The following is a 13386-nucleotide window of genomic DNA, read 5'->3' as shown; positions in this document are numbered from 1 at the left end:
GAGTGCTGGTGGGACTGAACTCAAACCTTCAGACATGTGCCACCATGTCTGAATTACAGACATGTGCCACCATGCCCAGCTTGGTCCTCTTAACAAATTTTAAAGTTCAGTTGTTGTGTTCTTCTGCTTCAAAATTTGTGTGGCTCTTTTCATATCCCCTCTGTGTGTGTGTGTGTGTGCTGGGGACTGAACCCAGGATCTTGATCCTGCCAGGCAAGTGCTCTGCCACTTTTTAAGACATGATACCCAGGTGATACTGGCAGAAATTCTGACAGCAGCAGGTGTAGGATAGGACCCGGAAAGCTGTATTTCATAAAAGTCCCCCAGGTGATTCAGATGTATACACAGGTTTGAAAATCACTGCTAGTGACGTCTGCTTTTAGTCCCTTCCACCTCTCAGCTCTCTCCAAAGTGCTATTATCTGCCTATCTGTACTCTCCTTTGTATCATTTTTTTTATTTTTTATTTTTTATTTTTTGTCTTTTTGAGACAGGGTCTCCTTATGCAGTTCAGGCTGGCCTTGAGCTTACTTTGTAGCCCAGGCTGGTCTCGAACTCACGATGATCCTCCTGCCTCAGCCTCCCGAGTGCTGGGATTACAGGTGTGCACCACCACGCCTGGCCCTTGTATCATTTGTTTTTCTTGGGGGGGTGCTGGTACTGGGAATCAAACTCAGGACCTTGTGCTTTCCAGGCAGGCGCTTATGCTACTGAGCTATAACCCCAGCACCCCCCACCTTTGTATCATTGGAAGGCTCTTGAAATCTATCTGCCTCTGAGCAGCCTTCCTGGATTGAATCCTGTCTGCCCACAATTTCTTGTGACTCTTCCCAGTCCTCTCTACCTCAACTGAGCCTGTTCTTTCCATCTATATATTACGTGGGTATTTCCATCCCACTGACGTCCTGTCTGAGTCTTAGGCCAGCCTTGCCTAGAGAACTTGAGAAGTAAGTCTGCCCTAACTCCCTATTATTATTTAGTGATGAAAATCTGAATGTAGTGGGTACGGCCCCCGGAGACCTAGGTGAGGCTTCTGTTCTCCTAAAGCATAACCTCAGACAAGTTCTTTGCCCTCTCTGGACCTCTCTGGACCAGTTTGCTCATCTGTAAAATGAAAGTTATGGAGATGGTTTCTGTGATTCTTCTAAGTTCTGACTTTCTCTCCCCTTATCTTATCTACTCCACAGCTGGGGAAGGAGAACTTTGGAGACATTCCTGAAACTTCCCTGACTCAAAGAAACCAACAGGTCTACCAGCTCTCCCTCCACCCGTCTTTCTGAGAAGAAGCCATGGCTCTAACCGATGCTGATGTGCAGAAGCAGATTAAGCACATGATGGCTTTCATTGAGCAGGAAGCCAATGAAAAGGCAGAGGAAATAGATGCGAAGGCTGAGGAGGAGTTCAACATTGAGAAAGGACGCCTTGTACAGTCCCAGCGACTCAAGATTATGGAGTATTACGAGAAGAAGGAGAAGCAGATAGAGCAGCAGAAGAAAATCCAGATGTCTACCATGAGGAATCAGGCAAGGCTGAAAGTCCTGACAGCCCGAGACGACCTCATCTCAGAATTACTCAGGGATGCAAAGCTGAGACTGGATAGAATTGTGGCAGACCAAGTTATGTACCAGGAGCTACTGGATAAACTAGTGCTCCAGGGTCTGCTCCGACTCCTGGAGCCCGTGATGATTGTGCGGTGTAGGCCTCAGGATTCCTTCCTTGTGCGTACTGCAGTGCAAAAAGCCATTCCTGAGTACGTGATGGTCTCCCAAAAGCATGTGCAGGTCCAGATTGATCAAGAAGCATTCCTGGCTGGGAATGCAGCTGGAGGTGTGGAGGTCTATAGCGGCAATCAGATGATAAAAGTTTCCAGTACCCTGGAAAGTCGACTTGATCTCTCTGCCCAGCAAAAGATGCCAGAAATACGAGAGGCTTTGTTTGGACCTAATGTCAACAGAAAGTTCTTTATATGACACACTGCAAAGAGAAGCTGGAAAGTGAACTGTTAAATCATAGAGTCTTAAATTATTCGGGCAAAGGAAGCTAGTAATGCTTCTCCTCTTTGAAAGCTATTGTCTTATCTTTTTTCACAAAAGAAAGCTTTAGCGCTGAATAGCTAAGGCATTATATTTTGTTAACTTTCCAGTAAAGCTCAGATTAATGCTCAGAAACCAAGTTCCAGTTCATTCACATAGAAGAGCAGCTGGGCCATTTTGTGGTCTGGGAATAGGGGAGTGAAGCTATCCTCTGTTAGTGCAGCCTTGGCGGAATGTGAATTGTGTTCTTGACCTGTGGGCCTGTGTGCTCTAAGTTTTCTCCCATATGCATGTGTGCTGTGTTCTTTTTTTTTTTTTTTTCCTAAGACAGGGTCTTGCAGCGTAGTTCTGGCTGGGACTACTAGGGACTCACTAGGTGGCCCAGGCTGGTCTCGAATTTAGCTGAAATCCTCCTGCTTCAACCTCCTAAGTGCTGGGATTACAGGTGTGCCCCACCACGCCCGGTACGCAGTGTGTTTCCCTTCATTCATTTCAGCCTCAGCAGCTGTGCTTATGTTACTTAATGAGGTTTGGAGATCTTTCTGACGTATATAGCGCCAACATTGTGGGTATCTGGTCAGATCAGTCATCCAGAGCTCTGGATTCAGAAGGCCCAGTCCTGTGGTTAGTATTCCAGAGCCTTAAACGTCCTCATTTTATCTGTGGAACTGTGACTTCTAAGTGACTCCTTGTTAGGACTTTAGAGCCTGTGCCAGGGATTGGGAACCTAAACTCACACATGCTACTGACTCCAGAGTCTGCCTCCCTCCCCCAGATGGTTTCATTAGGCTCCTAGCTCCCTGTGCACCTGAGGCCCAGCCATTCCTCAACTTACCGGTGAACCTTGCCACTGGCAAGAACCTGGTGTGTGTGCGGGCAGGGTCAGAGGGGGGTGCCTGTGTGCTGGGGGTTCCGGGGCAGGCATGGTGGTGGCTACCTGTGTCTGGCCCAGGCACAGTGCACAGATCTGGGGGCTGATAGTTGTCAAATTTGCTCGACCCAGAAGTCAGCAAAGCATTCCGTGCCTGGCAAAGTCCTCTTTTGGATAGTTCAAGCCTAGGGGGACTTGAGCTCATCTCTTCCAGTCAACGCGAAGCACTTTCTGGGAGAAGCCAAGAAACACAGATGGTGTAATTTCTGTGGTTTTGCACATGGGGCATTGCGCTGTATAAAAATGAATGGTAGAAATCATGCTAATAATTTAAATTTTTAATTTCTCCTTGGAAGACATTAAATAGCAAATAAATACCATGAAAAATGGAGAGAGAGAGAGAGAGAAGAGAGAGAGGAGAGGAGAGACTGACTACAGAGAAGGAAAAAACTTTTTAGTTTAGTATCTTAACTAGCACTTCTTTTGTTCTTTTAAACAAAGGATCTCATTTTATTTTGTACTGGGCCTTGCAAATTACATAGCTGGTTCTGCCTGTGTATGTGTATTTCAAGTCTAATCTGTGCTGGAGCATGCTTTATTTATTAAACATTTTTGAAGAAAACAAACCCTAAGTGACCCTGTCCAGGGCAACATTGTGTCCTGGGTGGTTAGTACCACACTGCAAGGAGGGCGGGGCTGAGACTCAAACACAAAGTAGGGGACAGTTTGTTAACAAACAGGTGCCTCACAGGCCGCAGAGGCAGGAGTCTATGGTTCCCCCAGCAGAAAGCTGGTGCTGGGACTCAGAAAACCACCTGGAGTCCTCTGTAAAGCCTCTTCATTTTGTTTTTCCCTCCGGAATGAGTTCTTCCACTGTATCCAGTTTAAATGGTGGGATTAGACGGCCCAAATGCCCGAGCTTACATGTGACAATGACAGAAACAAACCTACTCTCCTCGGAGCCAATTCTACTGTTCTGAGAAGGAATCCACTTGGCCCAGTGTGGGTTGCATGTCCACCTTTGGTCCAGCTAGTGTCCGGGGCAGTTCCCAGAGAAAGAAAGGGCTTTGCCAACTGGATGGATGCCCAAAAGGTGTCTTCTGTGTGGGCCCTTTGAGTTTCAAATTCATTCCACGACCATCTTCTAAGTGGCAGCAACGAGCTAGGCACTGCGCCGGATGCTGGGCGGCAGGAAACCATCTAGCCCTGTCCTTTAACATACACAGATGATGCCTACGACGGCCGTAGAACATGATGAGTGCCAGCCTAGTGTTGATACAGATACTGTGGTGGGAAGGGCGGTCGCAGAAATCTCTTGGCAACTGAGCTGGAGAAATAGCTCCAGGCAAAGGTGGGAAGAAGTCATGTGCAAAGGATGAGGCTGGAGGGCGGGCAGGGTGTGACTTCCCGGCCTCACGCACCCTGCTCAGGCATTGGTTTTAATTCAGCTGAAATTTAATTGAGTGACAGAGCAAGAACTGTATTTGGAGAAAAAAAAAACAACCCACCACCTAGTGTCATTGTATGTGGAGGACACACCAGAGGGGGGCGAAATTGGAAGACAGAGGCCTAAAGGGAGGCTACTCAGCAGCTTCAGTGAGCAATGAATAATCTCCCTAGCTCTTTGATGAGGGAGGTGAAACTCATACACAGGTCAGGAGAGATTCGAATCAGGGACAGTGCCCTAGCACACTCTCCTTGCCTCTCTCCCTCCAATACCTACGGTAACTTGTCCACAGCTTGAGGCCTCATTACAGGGTCACATCATCTTATACCTTTCCCCCAGCCCTTGGAACTACCTCCTCCTCTCCTGGGCGTCATTCCAGGCCAAGACAGCCTCGCCTCCTCCTCCCAGCTGACCTTTCCCTGGCTGCCTCACGTTCTGGGAACTTGGCTTCTCTTCCTACTGTAACCCAAGAACGTGTGGGACCCCATAGCCTTCCCAGCTCTGGCTCCATCTGTTATTGGTCCCTGCTGTTAATTCATCTCCCAAAACACGGGCTGTTGTGCAGATTTTATGGAAGTTCTGAAGGAAACTGAGGCCTGTGGGGCAAACTTTCCCCTAAGTCCCATCCAAGCATCTGTATGTTTTTCCAACTTCTCTCTCTGTCTCCAGCCCCTTGGATCCCAGTCTCCTCCTCCACTATGTCCCTTAGCAAAGCAAAAACCAAGTGACTAATTAAGCCTGACGTCCCGCAATTCCTGGCCCCCAGGGTGGCATCCCTCTGTGCGGACTTTTGTGTAATGCCTGCACTTACTGTTAGCTACTTTTTCTACCTGTCTCATCTCTTTCCAATACAGTGCCTCTGGTCAGGGAGTCACAGTGTTCTTTGTGTCCCTGCTGTGGTGTGACTTGGAGCCTGGCACTGGGCACGCACACAGGAAGCTCCAGACAAGTGTGGATGACTGCGGCATTCTTCTTCCCAGCCGGCCCTGGTTCCTGGGCAGAGCACGCCAGGGTGTCTCTCCTCTTCTGGCCCATGGGAAGGGGCTTTGGACAAGAAAACCCTTCACTGTTCTGGGAAAGGGGTGCTGAGGACTCAGGAAGACTCACTTCACTCCAGGACTGGTGATGCCCGCCTCTCTTCCTGGGATGCAGACAGGCTTTGCTTTGGACCCGTGTGCTTCTCACCTTTTCTCCATGGGGGCCTCAGCCTTGGTGGCTGTGTGGTCCCTGGTCCTGGGCTTGCCAACCCAGTGCGGTCCCATCCTGAGAAGGTGTGACAGCTGCAGCCTCTCAGGTCTTGGCTTTTCAGCTGGTGCAGCCCAGCCTTCCACACCTTTACTATTGCTCACGCTCCACCCGTGCGAAGGGGGAAGGGCCCTGTCCTGTGTGGGTTCCTCAGTCCCTGAGCTGAAGCAGCAAACTGTGACAGCCGCAGGAGGCACAACCTTCCCCTGCGCTCTCATTAGCACTTCTCCCGAGGTGCAAGGGAAGCTGCTGGCTGCAGGCAGAGCTCTGCTTGTGGTGACAGCCGCTGGGGGGTGCAGGTTGGAGCAGAGGGAAACTGAGCCCCCAGCAGCAGGCCCTGCCCAGCACACGTGCCCGCTGCCCTGTGGGTCAGGTCCCTCACCAGAGGCCACTCGGAGGATGGGGAGTGTGGATTTCCTTCTGACCCTGCCTGAAGAACCAGACATGGGACGGGTGCTTTGACATGTAGGGGGCCCCAAAGAAGTCAGGGACCAGACCAGCAGCACAGAGAATGCCACAGGGCTTCCTCTGGCCCTGGGGTCCCAGGACCCTTGGAAGTGGGTTAGCAGATCTACTTTGGCAGCCCCCCACCCCCTGCTACTTCTGGAGAGCAACCGTAGCCCCTTTTTGGGGACGTTGCTCTTTGTCCCCTTCTTATGCTCTCCCCACTACACGCCCATGCCCCTTTCAGTTTTTGAATGACATCTCTGAAGTCACTCCAGCCAATCACAGCATAAGGAAAGGATTCAGTCTCTCCTGCCTGCCACTTCTCACACTGATAAACCCTGGCTCGCTAGTGCCTGGACTGTGCTTCCCATCTGGAGCCAGCTCCCAGCAAACCCAGTGCACTTGTCCTCCAGGACAGTGCTTCCTTTGCTGGGAGGCAGGTACAGCAGGAGGCAGGTACAGTATCTCAAGTCCTAGGAAACCTTCCTGGTAGGCCCTTGCCTGGCCCTCCCCACCCCTGGACACCTTGCAGTGATTGAATCAAGAATGTTCTTTCAGGGGCTGGGGATTTAGCTCAGCAGCACATGCCTGCCTGGCAAGCGCAAGGTCGTGAGTTCGATTCCTGGTACCGGAAAAACAAACAAACAAACAAACAGAATGTTCTTTCCTCACTGGGAGATGAGCCCATAGAGGGGATGTTGGCTTCATCCTGGCTACCACACCTGAGCAGACTCATGTCCTGGCCATCACAGGGGTTAGGACTTGAGGGAAGCTTGGGAGCCAAATATTTGCTCAAATCTGCAGCTCACAGGAAGCCAGCAGCACTCCATGGTCACGATCAGTTAATAGGACTTGTGGGACTGCAAAGAAGAAAGGCTTGACTAGATAGCAGATGCCACCATTCACTTTACAAAAAAATTTACTGTGTAGAAGTTTGAGAGTGCTGGTGGCCAGCAGGTCAGATGGGATAACAACGGCATGGCCTAGCTGGGTGCTTGGAGGAGCCGTCTGTCTGTCTCCTTCCCTGGGTATCCTGACCTCCAGCTCAGTCTCAGGGGGGCCCAGAGAAGGGTGCCTGCGGGTGACTGCGTGGTGACTTGAGGGCACCAAAGAAAGCCTGGGCCCTTGTGCCAGGTCAGGGCAGTGAGACACAGGGTGGGTGGGGAGAAAGGCAGCTGGAAAGGGGGCAGCATACAGCACCTGGCCGGGAACAGCTGTGGTGAGCCAAGAAAGAAGGAATGAAGGTGGAAAGGAAGGAAGGAGGGGAGAGTGAAGAAAGGAGAAAGGAACATAGGGAGGGAAGGAGAAAGGAAGAGGAAAGGAAGGCGGGAGGAAGGGGAGGAGGAAAGGATGGAGAAAGGGGGAGGCTGGAGAGGAGAGGAGAGGAAAGGGTGGGAGCGAGCGGGAGGGTTTCATTGGCGGACGTAAAACGTAGGGTGTGTTTGAAGATTCTTGCCTTTGCTCCTTTGAAATTTGAGCCCTGGGTCTTGATTCAATTCAATTCAAATTGACAGGCCTCTTATTCCTTCCTTCAGCCTACAAATATGATCCAGTTGCTACCGAGTCTCAGGCACGGCATCACTTGCTGTGAACAGGATAGGTCCGGCCTCAGCCTCCGCAGAGGGCACTGATATGGATGAGAAGGGGACAAATGGGAGCAGCTGGAGCTCAGGAAGGGCACCAAACAAGCTGGCAGGGGGTGATTTTAGGTTGATCTAAACACTAAGGGAAAGGAAAAGTCTGGGCAGAGAGGCCTTCCATGAGCCTCGCTTAGGCAGGGCGCTTCCTACCCTCCCTGGCATCTGCAGGATGAGAAGGCCACCACACAAGAGCAGATGGGCAGGTGGGGCTGGGGGCTTGCTCCGGGCACTCTCAGCAGAAGGAACTGCGAGTGTATCCCACTCGTCTCCATCTGCGCAGGCTGCTACGACAAGATACCTGGGATTAGATCATCTACAAGCAACAGAAATGTATTGCTCACAGAATGGAGGCTGAGAACTTGCTTAGAAGAAATTCAGAGATGGGAAGCCAATGCCTTGTAAGCAGCTGGCTCAGACCTATGCACAGGTCTCTTTGTAGGCTAAATTTTTTTTCTGAAAAGCTCCCTGTGAAGAGCATTTGGGGCCAATGACACCCCTTCTTTTCGTACAAACAGTGCCATTAACTTCACCTTTGTGTTCAGCAGCGAGAACTGCTAACAGGTATTCCAGAGTTGACATGGGAAACAGCACAAAAAAGGCACTATTTGCAGAAATCCTTAAGGTCAGCAATCATACGATCCCTGCACTCCCACCTCCTTTGCCCCTTATTTGATGCATAAACCCTGGCTTAGCACCCCTCCTTATTTTGTGCCATAGAGCACCTTGGTTTTGTCCAAATTTTGTTCATGCTTCCTGGGGTTCCTCAGTTCCTGCCTCCGTTTGCAGGCTGCTCCAGCTCTCACTGCCTTGACCTCTTCTGATCTCTCTCTCTAGGGTTGCTTCACTGGCACCTGCCTGGGTTGCTACTGACCTTTGGCAGACACTGACCCCCGCTCCTCCTGTCGGGGCTGTGGGCAGCACTGCATCCTAATGGTTTGGAGGAGGATGAACTGCAAGCCTAACCAGTTTCTGCTTCCATCCAAGGGCAGGGCACACGCCCAGCAAGGGCACTAGGGTGGTGTTCCTGGGAAGTGGGGTGGTGGCAATTGCTTCAGGGCTTAGTGCTCTCTAAAAAAGGACTATTAATAGGGCATGGTTCCTGCCTCCTGCTCACCCCCTAGGGAGAATCCACACTTGGATCTCAGGGTTTGGGGGCTTAATATAGCAGTTTGTATTCTCCAGGCAGCATCTTTACATAGGGAAATCAGTGAGGTGTAGGCCAGAGGCCGGGATGGGACATCACCGGCCTAGGTTCTTGTCCCAGAGTTGCCATTCTTTGCTTTTCTACTCAGCACGACGGACCTTCTCAAAGCCGTGACTTTTCTATCAGTGAAATGCCTATTGTCACGGAGGCATTTTGACAATGAAATCCGATAAAACAGAAAGCTCTCCCAAAAAGCAAAACAGAGGCCGATGCAGTCCATGCTCATTTTGGTGCTGAACCTTAACTCAGTGAAAAATTTAAATTCTAGTATTATATACAAAATAGAAATATGTTAGGGAATCAGAAAAAGATTGAAAACTTTCAACTCTAAAACTTAAATAAGGGCTGGGGATTTAGCTCAGTGGCAAAAGTGCCTGCCTGTAAGCGCAAGGTCGTGAGTTCAATTCCTGGCACCGGAAGAAAATAAAATAAAAAAAATAAAAGTTAAACATTTCACCATCCTGCTACCATTGCCATTTTTCTCTTTTCTCACAGATTTCACAATGAAGTCCTCAAATAATTATGCATAATATGCATATCATCTTATACTTTGGTTTTGCATATAATGGTACCCCTGGGTCTTTGTGATCTTCATTTTTCAGTGCCTGCAAACTACCAAAGCAAATATATGTTTTCTACTTTAACCAATCTGATAGTAACTGCCATTTGATCTACTTTTGGGCTTTCATTGCAATGAATAATGCTGTAATTAGCATGTAGCTTTTTAGTGGGTGATCAATCTGCATATAACATTTTGTCTAGTTGTTAAATTAGTACATATATCTTACGGAAATTTAAAAGAAAATTTAAATCATGAGTAATTGTGTCGCTGAGAGACAGAAAATGTGCATGTGGGGTCCCGCCTTTCAATTCCTGTTACAGTATGTGCACTCAGCTGTCACTGGCCTGCGGGTGTGTGTGAATGTTATACTGTGATTACCGTTGGGCAGCATGAGGGTAAGAGGCCAGACTCTTTGCACAAATTAACCTAGTTTAAGTGCAGCCTCTGCTGCTTAGCCCTTTGACTAAACTCTAAGCCTCAGCTTTCACTTTCTTAGTCCACCATTGGCAAGTTCCTTCTCTGGCCACAGGTGTTAGGATATCAATAACCTGCTTCTCTTAAGGGCGTAGAATCAATCTATAGAAAGCATTTAGCAGAACAACTGTCATATAGTAAGTGCTCAACAAATACCAGGCACTGTCATTTTTTGGCTTGCAAGTCCCAGGTTATGAAAAATTCCTGAAGTCCTCATTTTTAATGACGTCCTAATAGTAGGTTGTTCTTTTATACCTTAATTTATTCAACCTCATCACACACTTTGTTTCTTTCAATTCTAAGGAAATGAATTTTATAGACGTAAACCCTTGCTCCCCAGTTTGGCTTATTTCTATAGGCAAGGATTCTAGATTCGCAGTTAGTGCGGTAAAAAAAAGGTTTTTCCAAAGAGGATAAAAACGGATGTCAAATTACTTTGGCAGAAACAATGGTAAAGCACAAGCCTTACGCGTGGGTTTCAAACAGCAGCAAGCAAGAACTGTAGTCTTGGACTTTTTCCTTCCCTCTCTCTCCTCCTTTCTCAAGTTGAAGCCTTGGGAGCCATCCGCTGCGGATTCTTAGACTTTTGAGACGGTCCCTTGGTGTAAAGGGGCCAGCGGAGGAGAGGGAGGAGGAGGACAGAGCAGGTTTGAATGTCACCCACGCCCCGACCGCTTGGTAATTGTATCGCTGTGGACCGCGGCAGCGGCGGTCACGTGGCCTGAGCATGACCTCATAGCTCGGGCGGGAGGGGGCGGGGAGGGCGCTCGGGCACCCGGAGTTGGCGACTTACTGGAGCAGATCTGGGGGCTCCGGAACTCTTCCCGGCTCTCTGGGAGCAGGACGAGGGGGAGAATGAGAGACCCGGACTTCTCGGATCGCTGGGCAGCGCGAGGCACCCGCGCGTGAGCCCCGGTTCCCGAAGCGGCTCCCCGCAGCCCGGAGCGTCCCGATCGCGCGGCTCACTGCCCGGGAGCCTGCGGGCGGACCGACCCGGAGGCTTAGACCCCGCCGCGGCGGCTGTGCGCTCGCGGCTGGGATGCGGACGCGCGGGACGGGCGAGCCGCGCGGCCGGGTTGGGCTGGGGGCGCTGCCGGCCGGGGGCGCTGCCTGGCGGGACGGAACTGACCGGGCCCTGCCAGCATCTGGGGTACGAAGAAAGGGAGTTTGGAGGAGCGTTTAAAATCCAACAACGAAGGAGGACAGTCTTGACGGGAGGAAGGGGCAGCTCCTTGGCCGCTTCCCCAGCACCTGGCACCACGCAGTTTCAGCCAGCCGGGCTCCCTTCCGGCCCTCGAAGACCTGGGGACAGGAGAACTGCCAAACCCTTGGATTTATGTCCGCTGTAGACGCCTCCCCGCCCCGGGGCGGGCAAGTGCTGGGCTCCAGGACACCCCCGCCCCGTGTTTTCCTTTTAGACTCCTAGAAGAATTTGAAAATTTAGGTATCCACTTGTACATTTTTAGTTGCAAGTATTTAAAAAAATTTTTTTTTCAAGTTTAGATAGCTACATAAGATCTTTCTGGTGTATTGCAAATATTGACATTTTAAAATTGCACTGTTATAGTACTCTGAAAAATGTTTTGAAATGCAATACTACAGCGATTGGCTACCCACCATCCTGTCTTTAGAAAAATCCATGAACAAGTTGGAGAAATCTCATCCTTTTTTTCTCCTTGCACTTATATTTCCATTCCACTTTCCCTTCAGAGTTTCAGCTTATATTTTTATGCCTGAAAGTCTTTCATGTATCATCCTGTCATATTTCTCACCAGCAAAACTATGTATTTAAAATGAGCTTATTCCTAAAATTCCCTGCAACCACAGGCTCTAAATGTTAAAGAACATTTTGTCTGGATTTATATCATAACAATGTTGCAAAATTAATCAAAAGTAAGGGAGTAAAAAGCGAAGAGCTGCATCTCTTAAGGGGATGAAACCATCCCGTACCCCAATTAGCTCGAATAGCCAGGGTGAACATCACATATTGCTAGAAAGGGCCAGAAATAATAGAGAGGAATGCAAGGCTGTTCCTGATAGCAGTGCCACTCAATTGTATCTCCTTTTGAATTATATGCCCAAAACCATTTGGGTAAATCATTAAAAATCATATCAGCTGACAACTAGAAATTGACTTTCCTTTACTCTGAATGAAGGCAAAGTGTTGGAAGGTATTTGACTTGCCCAGTCATGAAAGTTACTCTTTCTCAACATGGACACTGGAATTTAGGTTGTGCTTTGGTTACAGCAGGCATTTTCCCCTACGTTGCTGCACCAGGCTGGGATTTGGGGTGGGTAAAGGACGTGCCTTTCTTACAGGAAGTGGGGGAAGGGGACCCTGAAAGGGAGGCAGGAAGAAGAATTAATAGCATCCCGACCAGACGCATGGCTGGGCCAATCACCTGTGCAAGAGGACCCTGGGGGAAGTGAGGACTCCTCAGGTTAGTCTCTTGAAGTCACCCAGGCTGAAACACATGCCCTTTGGGAACTTTCAGGTATCCCCAGGAGTACTTGTACCTTAGTTTGTACTGGCTTCTTGCTGCCTCAGTAAGCAAGAGGAGAAGCTGATGGGTCAAGGGGTTCCTACGGGTTCCAAAGGTAAGAGGGAAGGTGCTCTGGGCAGAAGCAATCCCTGAGGGTTGGTCTCATCTCTGCAGGGCTTTTCTTGGGAGGGGGCAGAAGCAATAATGAACCTCAGAGGCCCTGGCTGCTGTCTGTCTGTCCAGACCTAGACTTCTCTCAGCGCCTTCCTCATCCTTTGTGTTCAGCCAGTGTGAGTTCTGGAAACCCTTACTTCTCATTCTTCCCTGCAGACCCTGAGGTGGGGAGCGATCTGCGTTAGACCAGTCAGAGTGCAGAGGAGCAGAGGGAGCTCCACTAGGCCCTGGGCAAGCTACAGCCCCGGCAGACAGACGCTGACAGATTGCTGGTCTTTGCTGGTTTGCTCTGTCATCTCTGGGAGCGCTATTTCCAGAGAACTTTGCTGGCCTCTGGGGCATCTCTGTATCATTAGAGCGCCCCTTGCCAAGTGTGCTGGCACACATGTGTGGTCCCAGCACTCTGGGAGGCTGAGGCAGAAGGAATGCAAGTTTAACTCTAGCCAGTAGCTAGCTAGCTAGTTATTTATTTATGAGACAGGGTCTCACTATGTAGCCAGGCTGGCCTTGAACTCATGGTGATCCTCCTGCCTCAGGCTCCCAAGTGCTGGGATCGCAGGAGTGCACCACCACCCTGGGTTAGCCTGTAGGAATTTAGCAAGGCTCTGTCCAAAAAAGAGAGACAAAGACAGAGACAAAGAGAAAAAATAAAGACTAGGGTTGGGGCTTACAGCCTCATTGTGAAGGCTCTGGATTCAGTCCCTGGTACTGGAAAAAGAAAAAAGAAGGAAAGAAAGACACCCACTCCCTGCCTTGTGGCAGCAAGAGCTCATAAGGCAGGGAGTATAAATCATCTTTGGACTTAGA

General features: G+C 49.7%; 1 protein-coding gene across 3 annotated transcripts in view; it reads left to right on the top strand.

Moving 5' to 3' along the window:
* The window catches only part of Atp6v1e2 (ATPase, H+ transporting, lysosomal 31kDa, V1 subunit E2), a 25517-nt gene extending 23350 nt beyond the window's left edge, over positions 1-2167 (top strand). For all 3 annotated transcript variants that reach the window (XM_005390983.2, XM_005390982.2, XM_013517587.1), the window contains one exon: positions 1187-2167. In XM_005390983.2, the coding sequence (XP_005391040.1) occupies positions 1289-1969 (681 nt within the window). In that variant the 5' untranslated portion in view covers positions 1187-1288 and the 3' untranslated portion in view covers positions 1970-2167. The remainder of the gene's footprint in view (positions 1-1186) is intronic.
* The last annotated feature ends 11219 nt before the right edge of the window (positions 2168-13386 follow it).

Source organism: Chinchilla lanigera, unplaced genomic scaffold, assembly GCF_000276665.1.
Source record: "Chinchilla lanigera isolate Chin_1 unplaced genomic scaffold, ChiLan1.0 scaffold00040, whole genome shotgun sequence".
In the NCBI taxonomy this organism is placed as follows: Eukaryota; Metazoa; Chordata; class Mammalia; order Rodentia; family Chinchillidae; genus Chinchilla; species Chinchilla lanigera.
Note: the sequence above shows the minus strand (reverse complement) of the source record. Positions and strands in the feature narration are given on the sequence as shown.